Here is a 17757-nt window from a genome sequence, read left to right on the forward strand (position 1 = left end):
TTATGTCACAGGGCCAAAAGGGGTGTGGTAATTAGATAAGAAATGGATTTTAGAATAAGGCTTGGTCAAAACACAATCTGAATGCACTGCAGTACCATGACAGAGATGGTAAAGAGACCTACATTATTTACTATCATGTGTGAAAGAGACCTACATTATTTACTTCATTTGTGAAAGAGACCTACATTATTTACTTCATTTGTGTGAATTTGCTATTAGGTATTATGTTAATTATGTATTTTGACTGGCGTTCAGACACCATAAAGAGTAGCTTTCACTTACCTAATAAAATACAAGCACTTTTGTATAAAATGCCCAATCTTTTCCACTCTAATGCAAGAACTTTCACGTGCTAGCCATGTTGCGGAATTCTCAATGCATCTTTTTTATTAGATTATTAGACAGATTCAACACTAGTGTTGCTGCGGTTGCCTGTAACTTCTACTGATTTTCGACGGTTTGGTTTACAGAACCCTGGAGGTGACATTGAATGTTTGTTTTTATAAAACATGCTCTCATTATTGCCGGACCGCATAAGCGGAGCCGGCCAAGAAGAGCAAATGTGACTGACTGACCGGCTGGCCGACCTTTATTAAATAGCGTAGTGGTTGGAGAAGTGGACTTGTGAACTATAGGTACCGAGTTCATATCTCCTCGCAGGCCTGAAATAAAACAGTTTATGTTGCGACAATTTCTGGCATTGAAAAGTGCATCTTCAGTCTCGCTAGCAATTTCTCCATTTTTCTCTCCCCGGCAACCGCTTAAACAGGGTTTCCTATTCTCCTACTTGCACCTTTCATTTTAGCTCATATTACAAACAATTAATATTCTGCTTCATTGGTTACAACAGCTTATAACAGTTCACTAACTTATACAATCAATACATCTACACTAATAAGTTGTTAAAACGGCCATTGGCAAAAGCCAATGATGGTGGTAAACTTAAAAAGAAACGTTGGTCAGTTTAACACAATCCTCAATGCTGAAACGTGTAATACCGTGGTGTAGTGGTTAAAGACAGTGCCCCTGACACCGAGCAAATGTACAGGTCCGTAGTGAAGTGGTTAACTTCGCAGGTTTTCACATGTGCGATCTAGGTTCGTGTCTCGAGAAACATATTTCTATTGCGGGCCCCCTGAACTAGGCATGCCAGGTTTCTTGTCTAAACTTGCTCTGGTTTTTATAGATGAACTTTCAGGATTTTCAGGATTTTGGTTCTTATGCACAACATTAGATGGAAAGTAAATTTCTATAGACTACACATTTTTACGTTGGGTCTTTATTTTGTCATGTGTCCTTGAACTTCCTTGTCCTTTTGTGTCCGAAATATCTATAGAACGAGAACGCGTATTATTAAAAGAGAACACGTTTTGTAAATCTAATTAAATCTTATTGAATGTCACCTCCAGGGCTCCATATTTGTTAAATCCACTGTAAAACACCAAAAACACTTTGCACTGCCTCTAATGGGCCGGAGCACTTCCATTGCGCAGCGTTTCGGTTAATGATTCGTTTATGTTAAGGCTGTTGTGTTGTAAGTAATTGAACACATCGTCTTATGTGTGTCATTTATTTTACTGTCGTGTTAATTTTGTTTAGCTGCATCACTGCATGGTAACTTGGTTAATGTTGCCCCTTTTACCCGTGAGTAATACCGACTCCTGCACACTAGATGGAGCGTTGCAACTGATTTTCTTGCGGACCACCTTTATAACGTAGAAGAAAAAAAATGAGCCTTATTAACCCCAACACAAAATTGCGCGCTACAATCCATTTATTTCAGAGAAGAGGAAGCGTGCTACAATTTGTTTGCGGACTAGTTACCGCGGAAGAAGGGGAAAACAACTGATAAAGATAGATTAGATTGTTTTTAAGTGATTCCACAATGGCAAGCGACACAGACATCATGGATGACTGTGATAGCGACGAAGAAGGATCCTCTGATAGTAGTTACGTTCCAGACGAAGACTTTAGCTTCGACAGTGAGGAAGAAGTGGATCCAGACGATAGCACGTAAGTGTAAATAATCTTCATCCCTGTATTTACGTTAACATAATCTGGAATTATTTTAACATCGTATTTTTTATGTTATCTCTCGGGTTGTTCTGTATACTATGTTTTGGATGTTATGTTGAATAAGCAAAGTAAATTCCTTTCCTTAATATGTGCGCCACTAGTGACGATTGGAGAGGTTATTTTATTTAAATTATTCTAACGAATCCACAATTTTTCTTTTACCGAATATAATCGGTTAATTCGTATATTTACGAAATTGTGCCATTTTGTAACAAACATGTATGCCCAATTCCAAATTAATCTCCACATTCCGCCGTCCATCTCCGCATTCCCGCGCTCCACCTCCATTTATAAAAGCGATTCTGTTGGTTGTTTTCAGTCATGTGGTTGCACTGACTGTTCTGCCCGCCAGGCATTGTTAAAACATGGCGGCTACACTGGGATTTCTATGGAGCTATACTGCACCAGCCGGTCAGTATTTCTACTTTTACAACCTGTGAGTGTTTAGATCACCTCACAAAACATGAAAAACAAAGGTATACAAACACACTGCAAGTCTTAAGCACTGGTGACACACATACAACACCCGCTGCGTAATCGTTAAAACAGCGACATCCCTGCTGGAGCTGAAGGGGATGTGTACTTACTGTACCATGTAGAGAATCCATCCCCTTACCCTGCTAACAAAATGAAAGCATACAAAGGTACAGACCGCTATCTGTACATTCGACCAGGCTGGATCAATAATGCAGTTGTTTGGGAGGTGAAAGAGCATACATTATTCATTGTCAAAGCGAAGTTGAGTGCTAATTTACCTAAACTACCATTGGTTCTATGGATGGTCAGAGTAACGTAGTGCAGCCGAAAACCAGTCAGTATCTGTTGTGACCACCATTTGCCTCTCGCAGTGCAAAACATCTCCTTCGTATATAGTTGATCAGGTTGTTGATTGTGGCCTGTGGAATGTTGGTCCACTCCTCTTAAATGGCTGTGCGAAGTTGCTGGATATTGGCAGAACCTGGAACTCGCTGTCGTATACGCTGATCCAGAGCATCCCAAACATACTCAATGGGTGACATGTCCAGTGAGTATGCAAGAACTGCGATGTTTTCAGCTTCCAGGAATTGTGTACAGATCCTTGCAACATGGGGCCGTGCATTATCATGCTGCAACATGAGGTGATGATCGTAGATGAATGGCACAACAATGGACCTCAGGATCTCGTCACAGTATCTCATTCAAAATGCCATTAATAAAATGCACCTGTGTTCGTTGTCCATAACACATACCTGCCCATACCATAACCCCACCGCCACCATGGGCCACTCGACCCACAACGTTGACATCAGCAAACCGCTCACCCACACAACGCCATCTGCCCTGTACAGTGAAAACCAGGATTCATCCGTGAACAGAACACCTCTCCAAAGTGCCAGACACCATCGAATGTGAGCATTTGCCCACTCAAGTCGGTTACGATGAACTGCAGTCAGGTCGAGACCCCGATGAGGACGACGAGCATGCAGATGAGCTTCCCTGAGACGGTTTCTGACAGTTTGTGCAGAAATTCTTTGGTTATGCAAACCGATTGTTGCAGCAGCTGTCCGGTGGCTGGTCTCAGACGATCTTGGAGGTGAAGATGCTGGATGTGGAGGTCCTGGGCTGGTGTGGTTACGTGTGGTCTGCGGTTGGATGTACTGCCAAAATCTCTGAAACGCCTTTGGTAGAGAAATGAACATTACATTCACAGGCAACAGCTCTGGTGGACATTCCTGCAGCCAGCATGCCAATTGCACGCTCCCTCAAAACTTGCAACGTCTGGCATTGTGCTGTGTGATGGAACTGCACATTTTAGTGTGACCTTTTATTGTGGCCAGCCTAAGGCACACCTGTGGAATAATCATGCTGTCTAATCAGCATCTTGATATGCCACACCTGTGAGGTGGATGGATTATCTCAGCAAAGGAGAAGTGCTCACTAACACAGATTTAGACAGATTTGTGAACATTATTTGAGAGAAATAGGCCTTTTGTGTACATAGAGAAAGTCTTAGATCTTTGACCTCAGCTCATGATAAATGGGGGCAAAAACAAGTGTTGCGTTTATAATTTTGTTCAGTGTATTTAACTACCGACCAGGGACCCTAAGAATAAACTACTTTAATAAACAACCATCCTATATATATATATATATATATATAAAAATACATTTTAGGAAAGTTACAGCTAATTTGCATATTGTGTTAATCAATAAAGTTACTACAAATTGCAGCTTTATCATCTTTTGATTCTGGTATCATTTAGATCAGTAATTTCAAGTAAACATTATTGTTGTCAGTCAATCAAATGTATTTATAAAGCCCTTTTTACATCAGCAGTTGTAAGTGCTGTTACGAAACACCCAGCCTGTTTTGTTTGTTCCGGTTCATTATTATTATTATTATTATTATTATTATTCTGGGAGAAAAGGGGTATATTTAGCAAATTCGGCCTCATGGTGGCGCTGTCACAAGCCTGCAAAGTTGCACTTTTTGCAAGCTCACCACATCCACCCCATTTAATGTAGAGTCTTGAAAATTGGTACAAAAGTTTCTCTTCACTATGACATTTTTTGTGGGAAGTCCACCATCATGGATTTTTTGAAAAACACCTAAAAATTCACTCCAGGTGCCAAATGTCTGATCTAGGCATACTTTGATATTTGGCGTCAATGGACTATGGTCTGTAAAAGTTAATTTAACACTGATCTTTATGGGGGGGCATCTTTATAGGTGATGTGCGTATATATGCACCCATCACCTACATGGATAAGGGTACAATTCTACTTGGTTCATATGGCAGCTGCACTGCCCTCGACCGTAAAGCACTTCAGAGGATGATTAAAACAGCAGAGAGCATTACAAGGTCTGACCTGCCATCCCTGCAGGATCTCTACACAGAGAGGTGTAGGAGGAGGAATCAAACGGATCATTACAGATCCCAGCCACCCATGCCACGGACTGTTTACCAAGCTGCCGTCAGGCAGAAGATACAGGAGTATTCAGTCCAAAACTAACAGGCTACGGGACAGTTTCTTTCCTCAGGCCGTAAAGCTGCTCAATTCAGGAACCCCTCCTCCCTTCCATCCATAGTCCCATACACAAAAGGTTCAATATTGAAGACACCTGGTGCCACACTCTAATCAGCTAATTAACCCAAAACACCTGCAAACGCCTTTAAATGGTCTCTCAGTCTAGTTCTGTAGGCAACACAAGCATGGGGTAGACTGCTGACTTGACAGCTGTCCAAAAGATGACCATTGACAACTTGCACAAGGAGGGCAAGACACAAAAGTTCATAGCTAAAGAGGCTGGCTGTTCACAGAGCTCTGTGTCCAAGCACATTAATAGAGAGGCGAAGGGAAGGAAGAGATGTGGTAGAAAAGTGTACAAGCAATAGGGATAACCGCAACCTGGAGAGTATTGTGAAACAAAACCCATTGAAAAATGTGGGGGAGATTCACAAAGAGTGGACTGCAGCTGGAGTCAGTGCTTCAAGAACCACCACGCACAGACGTATGCAAGACATGGGTTTCAGCTGTCGCATTCCTTGTGTCAAGCCATTCTTGAACAAGACACAGCGTCAGAAGCGACTCGCCTGGGCTAAAGACAAAAAGGACTGGACTGCTGAGTTCTGATGAAAGTAATTTCCTGTGGAAATCAAGGTCCTAGCCTCTTGAGGAAGAGAGGAGAGGCACAGAATCCACGTTGCTTGAAGTCCAGTGTAAAGTTTCCACAGTCTGTGATGGTATGGGGTGCCATGTCATCTGCTGGTGTTGGTCCAGTGTGTTTTCTGAGGTCCAAGGTCAACGCAGCCGTCTACCAGGAAGTTTTAGAAAACTTCATGCTTCCTGCTGCTGACCAACTTTATGGAGATGCAGATTTCATTTTCCAACAGGACTTGGCACCTGCACACAGTGCTTATAGCGGTTTATAGCGTGCAATGCAGTTCCGTATTAATCTCTTCCACACTTCAGTCATGAGTGCAAACTTGTCAGTGGTCAACCAGCATTGCCGGGTCTCCTTATCACAGCACAGGAAGCCCATGATTTCCCAATGTTGAGATGAAAAATGTGTTGCCCGATTGCTCAGACCAGAAACTTTCCATCCAATGATCTTCCCACAGTATGCAACCCTCACATAGAGAAGCGCAGTAAAGGCCTTGAACTCCACAAGTGAAACAACCCAGGTGGTTTTCTTCAATCGTTCTGGGCTTCAGCCACTGTACACTCTGATGTGCTGCAACATCACTCCATCACACAGACATAAAACCACAGACTGTTTTTCACAAATGTCGCGCCTTGCGTGTGGTGTGGGGCCCTTTGACTCTGATGAAATGCTGGACATGGTGTCTCCTGGTGCCTGTGCCAGACTCGATGGTAGTCCATGCTATGCCATCTTTCCCAGTCTCTGGTAGTGATGGTACTGCAACACACTTATGAATAATAAGAGAATAACTTTAGACTCAGCCTAGGAAATGCTCATACTTATCCTAACATTGTCAAGTTATGTAGGCAAAAGCTATTTTATTTATATATTACACACACAGTTGTGCTCAAATGTTTTCATACCCTTGGAGAATTGGTAATGTATGTAACATTTGTAAAGAAAATGTGAGTGAGCAGGCAAAACAGATGACTCATTTCTTTGGGGATTCACATTCAACTGTAGGTCATAACAGAAGAGTACAATCTTAAAACAAAACACGGCAACGTTGAAAAAAATTACCCCTGTTCAAAAGTCTGCATACCCTTAGTTCTAAATACTGTGTATTGCCCCCTTTAGCATCAATGACCGTGTGCAGTGTTTTGTAATAGTTGTCTATGAGGCCCCGGATTCTTACAAATGGTATAGCTGCACATTTGTCTTGGCAAAATGCCAAGTCTTTGGTCGTCTTGCATAAACCACACGTGTGAGATCTCCCCAGTGAGGCTCGATGATATTAAGGTCAGGAGACTGATGTCCACATGGACATTAATTGCAATTAAAAAGCCATAGGTGTGGGAAATTCGCCTTTTTTACTTGTGTGTATCTGTAACAAGGCCAAACATTCATTGGTTTGTCAACTTTTGCTCAGGGCAATATGGGTGTTTTCTGTTATCGTTATTATTTAAGGAGCCAAAAAGATGTGGTGATAAATGGCTTCATATGATCATTATCCTTAAATGTATTTTTTTTTTTTTTTTTTTTTGGCATGATCGGTCATATTTTCTAAATCTGTGCCAGAATTTCACAATTTCTGCCAGGGTATGCGAACTTATGAGCACAACTTAACCGATGCTGGCTTATTGTAGAAGCCAACGAGCTGTGTTTGGAGGAGATTTTGGAAAGCAGACATTTTAAAAGCCACTACTGACTAGCTGGACAGACGGTTTAAGCTTTTCTACTTTCACTTTTCAGTCTATAGCAGGGGTATTCATTTAAACTATCTTGCTTAGAAATTTCATTCGGCACTGCCTGCATGTTTCCAGTCTGCTTGTCATCAGCAAATCACTCGTTTGCTACACATTTTTGTTTGTTTCACGGCTCGTTACCAAGATTCCCAATTCTGTATTTTTTCCCACAAATTCCCATGCCAGTATTGGATTGGTGCTTCTCTACCAGTGCATAGCAGTTTGGTTTAAAACTTTAAACATGCTCATTAACCAGGAAACGGTTTACCTACATTTTTAAATAATGATACGTTGTGTGGTCTAATAACTAATCTTTGTGTTTGTAGTGTTGAGACTGAAGATGAAAGGACTTCACATCCAGATCAACAATGTAGTCTGCCAGCGAAGATGGCAAAAAAGACCCAATCCCCACTTAAAAGAAAGCTGGCCTCATCCTCGAAGAAGGCCAAAGTACCACGTATCTCAACCCAAAGAAAAACCCCTCCCTTCCCATCAGAGTCAGAGGAGCCATCCCAGCCCTGGAAAACCAAGGACGACCCTGATGAAGGTCCAAAGTCTTTGCGGTTTTTCCCTAAAAGACTTCCTGGATCACAAGTAGATCCTTCATCTGTTTTCTCACCGTTAGAACTTTTCAAAACCTTTTTTTCCATGTCCACTGTCAGAACCCTCTGTGAAAATACAAACAGCCATGCAGCTAAAAACATCTGTATGGGCAAAAAATCTAAGTGGACAGATATTACTCCAAAGGAGTTTTACACATTTCTTGGGTTGGTCCTTTTCATTGCGCAGATTAAGGCAAGAGCTATCAACGATTACTGGAAAAGAAAATCCATCTTCTCAATTCCGTTTCCAGGAACTGTAATGAACAGGGATAGATACAAAACCATATCGTGGAACATTCACATGAGTGATCCTGATGAGGACGTTATCAATGATCGTAAGAAGGGTACCCCCGAATATGACAAGTTATTCCGTCTAAAACCATTAATGGATGAGATTCGTCTTGCTTGTATGGCTTCATACCACCCACACAGAAACCTGGCTGTAGATGAACGCATGGTGGCTTCACAAGCAAGAAATGGGTTGAGTGAATACATCAAGGCAAAGCCTAATAAATTTGGCTTCAAGTTGTTTGTTTTAGCTGATTCCAGCAATGGTTACACAGTGGATTATGCTGTGTATATAGGCAAGAACACGTTCCCCTTTGGTTTTGGAATTTGTTATGATGCAGTGATGTCACTTGTTAAGCCATCCTTTCTTGGGTCTGGTTACCATGTGTACCTGGACAATTACTACTCCAGCCCAAAACTGTTCAAGGACTTGTTTGACATTAAAATGGGAGCGTGTGGTATCATGCGTGAAGGCAGACAGGGTTTCCCAAAATCTACAGAAAACGCCCTAACCAAGAAGTCCCCAAGGGGAACTCTGCGATGGATCAGGGAGGGTTCTTTACTGTTTGTGAAGTGGAAGGATGCCCGGGACGTGTCCGTGGGATCCACCATTCATCAAGCCTACGGAGGGGAAACCATTAAAAGAAAAAAGAATAAGAATGGAAAAGGGTCTGTCAATTCCATTCCAGTTCCAACAGCGATTTCACAATACAATAAGTACATGGGAGGGGTTGACTTATCAAATCAGCTGATCACATACTTCTCAGCACACCGCAAAACAAAAAAGTGGTACCGCACATTCTTCTACCATTTTGTGGACATTGCTACGACTAACAGCTACATCATTCACAAGGAGATGTGTAAGGCCAACAACAAGAAGCCAATGACCCACAAGGAATTCATGGAGCAGCTTGTTGCTCAGCTCTGTGAGGTGTCTCTTGACACCAAGGACAAACCGAAGAACACTGGACACACGCCTGTTCCCATCAAGGTTGCAAAAGACAAAAGCCAGAAAGCTTCATTCGGACGAAAGGCTTGTAAATTGTGCATCACTGGGAATAACCGACGAAACCTCACTCCCTGGAAGTGCAATGAGTGTGGGGTGCCACTCTGTGTCATTCCGGACAGGAACTGCTTCCACGATTGGCACAACCTTAACTAAAAGGCATCCGCTTCTATTAAGTGTCAATCTTCTCATTCAGAGGGAAGTTACCTGAAATTAGCCTGCCCATGGCAACTTGGGCTGCTGTTAGTACATTCTTACTGATGATCAGTCTTTCAACAGCTTTTAAGTGATGGCAAACAGTTGCTCTTCTTCCATTTTGACTTTTGATACAATCTGTGTCATTATGATTCAAGAAATGTAAGAATAGGCCCAAGTCATTGACGTCCATGGTTGACATGGCAGCAGTTGCAGAGTCTGATGAGCAGGACTAAGTTAGGGTTAGTTTTCTTTTAGGATGTCTGTCATTTAATTATCCAGAGCAACAATTAAGACATTTGTCTTGAAGGGGCCATATGAAAGATGTGTACTGTACTGCTAACACTAATGCATGCAAAATTTACCAGTAGACTTCTGCAGTTAATGTTTTATGTTAATGTTATTTTCCCTCAAACACATTTCTTACCAGTTTTCTCACTAGTCAGTCCTTGATTTTGCATTGACTTGTAGTCTCATACTCATTTTAGACACTTGAAGAGCAGTCACCCAACCCTACATAATCCTGCGCTAGCTAATACTGCTCTGGTTTTATTAAGGGAAGACTGTGAGGACAAAAGTCATTAGTACCACAACAGGGAGTGTAGAGTCCAACATTTTGGTATTGTGCACGGTAAGATTTGTGTGTTTGTATGGTCAGTTTCAGTTTATAATAATTTGACCCATTTAAGTTTACCTGAATATGATTCATTTGATGTGATGCTGACCGTAAGTTTATTAAATGAAACTGACCATTTTGAAACTTTTTCACTGGTTGGGTATTATTAGTGTCTTTATAATGTTGGGAGGCTTCCATAAGTATTTTCTGTTGGAAAGGTTATATAGATGTTACTATCTAGCCCAGGAGCTGACTGCAGTATCAACTAATAATAACCATAACTCCTGTATTATAAACCCACCATGTATATGTTAATTATTTTTCGGCTGTGATGATGTATTTTCTGAAGACCAACTGGTTTAATGTCCACTGTGTCAGGAAGTGAATAAAGTCATTTTAACCAACTCTGTGTATCATTTGTTGGCTTGTCCATGACTGCTGCAAAGTTGACCTGGGGCTATATTCACAAAACATTTTCTTACCACTGATGTTGTGAGGGGTAAGAGAGAACGGTTTGAAAGGTTTACACTTAGGTTAACACGAGACCGCTAGGGAAATGAATGCAAGGAAACGTAACCGTAGTGATAAATATATAATCAGACTCCATATTGTCATTAAATGTTATCGTAAATGGCCATATTAGATGAGATTCAACTTTATTACAGTACAACGAAATGCAGTTAGCATCTAACCAGAAGTGCAAATAGAGACAGGCAGGAAATGTACAAGTATTGTAGTATATGTTGGAAGTCCGTAGTAAAGGTTAGCTACTCCTTTTGTCACGAGCCTAACATTAAAATGATGTGTTTCTGGGTTCACCCTAGACCCAGAACTCAGGGATGTATAGTGTAGTCACTTTGACTTAGGGGTTGCTGGGTGGGTGTGTGTGTGTGTGTGTGTGATTATCAGTTATCATAAGCGCCCAAAATGTGTAGGTCCTTTAACGTGAACCATGCAATAAAATGGCATGTGTTCCTGGGGCTACACAGATACTTTCGAAACCCAGGACTCAGTGATACCAAGTCTGGTTTCCTAGACTTACACCAATCAGCCATAACATTATGACCACTGTCAGGTGAAGTGAATAACACTGATACACCCATCAGCCATAACATTATGACCACTGACAGGTGAAGTGAATAACACCGATACACCCATCAGCCATAACATTATGACCACTGACAGGTGAAGTGAATAACACTGATACACCCATCAGCCATAACATTATGACCACTGACAGGTGAAGTGAATAACACTTATACACCCATCAGCCATAACATTATGACCACTGACAGGTGAAGTGAATAACACTGATACACCCATCAGCCATAACATTATGACCACTGACAGGTGAAGTGAATAACACTGATACACCCATCAGCCATAACATTATGACCACTGACAGGTGAAGTGAATAGCACTGATACACCCATCAGCCATAACATTATGACCACTGACAGGTGAAGTGAATAACACCGATACACCCATCAGCCATAACATTATGACCACTGACAGGTGAAGTGAATAGCACTGAAACACCCATCAGCCATAACATTATGACCACTGACAGGTGAAGTGAATAACACTGATACACCCATCAGCCATAACATTATGACCACTGACAGGTGAAGTGAATAACACTGATAATCTGGTTATCATGGCACATGTCAGTGGGTGGGATTTATTAGGCAGCAAGTGAACATTCTGTCCTCATAGTTGATGTGTTAGAAGCAGGGAAAATGGGCAAGTATAAGGATCTGAGTGACTTTGACAAGGGCCAAATTGTGATGGCGAGACGACTGAGTCTGAGTATCTGTGTGTGTAATTATCAGTAGATAATCAGATTTGTTTTTTTCAACTACCTCGGAAACAAGATGTGTTGTGTAGACTTTGCACATTTGGATAATGTTACTTACTCACAACAGGATGAGGTTTAACGTCGTTTTCTCGAGTGACATCCAGTGAGATGGAGGTAGAAGGGATGAAACATTAAATTCACCCTGTTTCATGACTGAAACCTCTACACTTATTTGACATTATCTTCATGCTCAAAATATAACAGTGGTGTAGGATCAGTGTGTTGATGACAATGTTCAGAGACAGACCAAAAGTAGCCTTCTCTGTTGTTTTGACTCATTCTGAAGAACTAGGGCCTTTTGAGCAGACAACTTTCTATATCGCAATGAAACCGCTGGTATTCAAGTCATCACCAACGCTGGCCTGGCCTACAGCACAACTACAGGTACTGACCACACTCAACACACAATGGATCCAACTACAGTCCAGTATTACTGACAGTGTTACTAAATCCAGCTACCGGTCAGTTACTGACAGTTACACTAAATCCAGCTACAGGTCAGTATTACTGAATCCAGCTGTTGTCCAATATTACTGACAGTGTTACAGAATCGAGCTATAGTCCAGAATTACTGACAGCATTCCTGAATCTAGCTACAATCTTGTATTACTGAATCCAGTAACGGGTCTGTATTACTGAGTGTTCCTCAAACCAGTAACAGGGTCTGTATTACTGAGTGTTCCTGAATCCAGTTACAGGTCTGTATTACTGAGTGTTCCTCAAACCAGTAACAGGGTCTGTATTACTGAGTGTTCCTGAATCCAGTTACAGGTCTGTATTACTGAGTGTTCCTCAAACCAGTAACAGGGTCTGTATTACTGAGTGTTCCTGAATCCAGTTACAGGTCTGTATTACTGAGTGTTCCTCAAACCAGTAACAGGGTCTGTATTACTGAGTGTTCCTGAATCCAGTTACAGGTCTGTATTACTGAGTGTTCCTGAATCCAGTAACGGGTCTGTATTACTGAGTGTTCCTGAATCCAGTTACAGGTCTGTATTACTGAGTGTTCCTGAATCCAGTTACAGGTCTGTATTACTGAGTGTTCCTGAATCCAGTAACGGGTCTGTATTACTGAGTGTTCCTCAAACCAGTAACAGGGTCTGTATTACTGAGTGTTCCTGAATCCAGTTACAGGTCTGTGTTACTGACAGTAAGAGGTGATGCACTTCTTTGAAACGTGGTGCTGGTATCAAATTCAAAATGGCCATGTATTTTTCCAAAAACAAAAACATTTCTCAGTTTCAACATTTGATATGTTCTCTTTGTACTATTTTAAAATAAATATGAGGATAAATTATTCGATTTTTACGCAGCATCCCAACTGTTTTGGAAATGGGGTTGTATTTTTGAGTTATGTATATTTGAATTATGTATGGCTGGCTAGCTGCAACCTGGTCTAAGGAACCTACGTAGACTATTTTACGTAAATATATGGCACCCGATTTCGTATGATATGAGACGTTACGTTAGTTTACATTACAATGCGCCACCAAAACGTATGATACATAACAAAATTATTCAAATGTAACATATCTTACGAACGCTATTACAACGTATTAAATGTTACAAACACTATTAAAATGTAAAATAACATACGAACGCCAGACAAACGTATGATATTTACGAACGCTATGAAAGACAAATTTTTCACAAAATGTTAACATGTGTTTTGAACCAGCGACATTTGGTTGAGAAGGTAGTCACCCTACCCACTGCCCCACACTGAATATGTGGATTGAGGATGAGTAACAGTAACAGCAAGGTCGCTAGAATATGTTATAAAAGCATTTTATCGTTAAGGTTATCACAGCACTGGGGTTAAGGTTAGGATTAAGGTTTGGGCGACAGTTAGGAAACAAAAAAGGTTAGGTTAAGGTTTGGTTAGGTCGCACAGCTCCGGGGTTCAGGTTTGGGTTACGGTTAGGTATCACAGCACGGGGGTTAAGGTTAGGGTTATGGTTCGGGTTAGGATTACAAAGAAAATCACTTCAAATATATTTATGTTGTGACAACACCACTTGCCCTTACAATTGACAGGTTCCTCACTGGAGCAGTGGGTAGCGCACTGGAAGGTTGCCTGTTTGAACCCCGGTTCTTTTCTCCATCCCGACTCTAACGCTATTTTATTGAACGTAATATATCTTACGAAATCCCCTGGCAAAAAAATGTACGTTAAATTGTCTACGTAGTGTCCTGAGACCAGGCTGATATTTGAGTTATGTTGATACAAATTAAGTTCACTGCTCAAACAAAAGGAACAAGTAATAATCACAGTATAACCAGTGTTCTTGCACCATTTAAAAATTCTAATTCAATTACCTCAACAAATATAATTTAAGACCCAATTTTTTTTTTAGCAATTTCTTTGACAGAAAAGGGACAATTTATTGAGTCCTACTTTACTATTGGTTTTTGTAACGGTGTATAAACACAATACTTGTTGCATGGCATTGCCGTTAATGTCACGTCAACCTGACGTTTTACCTGCTATTCAGAACACGTTTTATCGTAAGTGGAGAAGAGCGGAGGAAGAACGTTATTTTTAATAATGGGTAAGTAAAATAACTTACATTTTTCACAATTATTAAGTTAAATTGGGACATACAAAAACCTATACTTCTCCAATTCAGTGATTAGTTATTCGCCATCCATGTCCAACTTTTACCGTTACTAACTAAAGTTAGTGTGTCAACTGACCTGTGGCATCTTCCAAAGAAAACTCAAATTAAAGTAATGCCAGAAGTCCAAAGACCTGAAACATACTGCAAATCTGTCATTTTCTCCCATGTATCAGACCTATAGGTGCTGGTCATAAAATTAGAATATCATCAAAAAGTTTATTTATTTCAGTAATTCCATTCAAAAAGTGAAACTTGTATAATGTATACATTCATTCCACATAGACTGATATATTTAGAGTGTTTGTTTATTTTAATTTTGATGATTTTATTGAGGTTCAATATTGAAGACACCTGGTGCCACACTCTAATCAGCTATTTAACCCAAAACACCTGCAAACGCCTTTAAATGGTCTCTCAGTCTAGTTCTGTAGGCTACAAAATCATGAGGAAGACTGCTGACTTGACAGCTGTCCAAAAGACGACCATTGACACCTTGCACAAGGAGGGCAGGACACAAAAGGTCATAGCTAAAGAGGCTGGCTGTTCACAGAGCTCTGTGTCCAAGCACATTAATAGAGTGGCGAAGGGAAGGAAGAGATGTGGTAGAAAAGTGTACAAGCAACAGGGATAACCGCACCCTGGAGAGGATTGTGAAACAAAACCCATTGAAAAATGTGGGGGAGATTCACAAAGAGTGGACTGCAGCTGGAGTCAGTGCTTCAAGCACAGACGTATGCAAGACATGGGTTTCAGCTCTCGCATTCCTTGTGTCAAGCCACTCTTGAACAAGACACAGCGTCAGAAGCGTCTCGCCTGGGCTAAAGACAAAAAGGATTGGACTGCTGCTGAGTTATGTTCTCTGATGAAAGTACATTTTGCATTTCTTTTGGAACTCAAGTTCCCAGAGTCTGGAGGAAGAGAGGAGAGGCACAGAATCCACGTTGATTGAAGTCCAGTGTAAAGCTTCCACAGTCAGTGATGGTTTGGGGTGCCATGTCATCTGCTGGTGTTGGTCCAGTGTGTTTTCTGAGGTCCAAGGTCAACGCAGCCGTCTACCAGGAAGTTTTAGAGCACTTCATGCTTCCTGCTGCTGACCAACTTTATGGAGATGCAGATTTCATTTTCCAACAGGACTTAGCACCTGCACACAGGGCCAAAGCTACCAGTACCTGGTTTCAGGACCATGGTATCCCTGTTCTTAATTGGTCAGCAAACTCGCCTGACCTTAACCCTATAGAAAATCTATGGGGTATTGTGAAGAGGAAGATGCCAATACATTTTTTTGTATTGGTCTTAAGTAATATTCTAATTTTCAGAGATACTGAATTTGGGATTTTCATTAGTTGTCAGTTATAATCATAACAATTAAAATAAATAAACACTCGAAATATATCAGTCTGTGTGGAATGAATGTAAACATTATGCCAGTTTCACTTTTTGAATGGAATTACTGAAATAAATCAACTTTTTGATGATATTCTAATTTTATGACCAGCACCTGTATATGTTACATTGTTTGTATGATTTTTTTTAGACATGCATTTTAAAAATGTATTAAATACATTTTTTATAAATATATATACATTTTTACATATATTTACCAAATGTATTCAGGAATATATTTTCCAAATGTATTCAAAAATATATTTAATATACATTTATTTTCCGTATGGGATTTTAAGGAGTCATCACCAAAATTGGCAATGCTGCTGCATTTGACGAAGCGAGGGAGATGACCTATACTGATAGTTATTGGATCAATGTGGAACGCTGTTGTGCCCTGAAATGAACTAGCGCTGGCAGCGTAAAGTTCGTATTCAGTCTCGCTAGACGTTGCTCCATTCTCAAGACTATTCCAAACAATAATATACTAGAATTACTGGCTTATAAGCTTTTAAAACAGCCAGTGGCAAAAGCCATACAATTCATAGATGCTATTTCTGGTGGAAGTAAACTTCATAAGAAATGTTAGTCAGTGTAACACCATGCTTAATGGTGTCTAGCAAAATGGAATGAATGTAAACATTATGCCAGTTTCACTTTTTGAATGGAATTACTGAAATAAATCAACTTTTTGATGATATTCTAATTTTATGTATATGTTACATTGTTTGTATGATTTTTTTACCAGTCAATACACAGCTTCGAAACACAGCCTAGCCATTGCTACAGTACATTTAGACATGCATTTTAAAAATGTATTAAATACATTTTTTATAAATATATTTAAGCAGCCAATTTAGAACATTTTTACATATATTTACCAAATGTATTCAGGAATATATTTTCCAAATGTATTTAAAAATATATTTTAATATACATTTATTTTCCGTATGGGATTTTAAGGAGTCATCACCAAAATTGGCAATGCTGCTGCATTTGACGAAGCGAGGGAGATGACTTGGCAAGAACGTTCTGACAGATTAAATGCACAAATCATACTAGCCTACTTATTGTTTACATTTTAATAAATGAACATTCAGATCACTAGATCAATAAGACAGGCTAGAGGATATCCGATTCATGATCAATCAAAATTATGTTGTAGGCTAACTTATGTGAACTAACATAACTACAATGCATTTACTGTTAATTAGCCTAATTTGGTGAGGATTGAAGACTTTTTGACCAAGCAACCCTTGGCCTATACTCGTTCCCAGTGATGACATCTCAACAGGGGGTAAACCAAATAGCCAAAAAAGAATGTGGCAACAGCTTCGATATTAGGTATCAGGTAACTTCCATCGCAGATCATCTGACAACATAGAGGGTGATGTGACACACTTTGCCTGGCAGACTCTTCATTTTAAAGTGCTCAGCATGACTAAGAGCTGATGCAGTGGTGTCTCTCAAAATGTAAATTCCAGTTCCGAATTATCTCCACATTGCTCACATTCCATTGGACATTTCTGTGAACAACGACCAGGGTAACAGGATTTAAATCCAAATAAGTGTTGATATCCAAATGTATTTAATCTATTTTCACAGATGTGCACATTTCATCCAAATCCAATTGCTACTATTCTAGACAGTGTGTGGACAGATTCCTCCAGTATATACCTGTATGTTCAGGCTATGGAAAGATTTCCCATTGATATAGTCCAGGTGGGGCATGCACATTGATA

The 17757-nt window shown here is 40.3% G+C and overlaps 1 protein-coding gene across 1 annotated transcript; it reads left to right on the forward strand.

The window, feature by feature from the left end:
- The first annotated feature begins 1727 nt into the window (after positions 1 to 1727).
- On the forward strand, positions 1728 to 10558 carry LOC105028948 (piggyBac transposable element-derived protein 4-like). Its single transcript, XM_010902015.5, has 2 exons — positions 1728 to 2013; positions 7773 to 10558. Exons 1-2 carry the CDS (start codon positions 1886 to 1888, stop codon positions 9496 to 9498), a joined length of 1854 nt encoding a protein of 617 aa, XP_010900317.4. The 5' UTR covers positions 1728 to 1885; the 3' UTR covers positions 9499 to 10558.
- Positions 10559 to 17757: the final 7199 nt, after the last annotated feature.

This window comes from Esox lucius, chromosome 12, assembly GCF_011004845.1.
Source record: "Esox lucius isolate fEsoLuc1 chromosome 12, fEsoLuc1.pri, whole genome shotgun sequence".
NCBI classification, from domain to species: Eukaryota; Metazoa; Chordata; class Actinopteri; order Esociformes; family Esocidae; genus Esox; species Esox lucius.

Excerpts from the sequence above, each read along its gene's own strand:
- LOC105028948 (XM_010902015.5), top strand. The coding sequence starts at position 1,886 with ATGGCAAGCGACACAGACATCATGGATGACTGTGATAGCGACGAAGAA. Across the intron at positions 2,014-7,772 it reads GTGGATCCAGACGATAGCAC|TGTTGAGACTGAAGATGAAA; the intron begins GTAAGTGTAAAT and ends TTGTGTTTGTAG.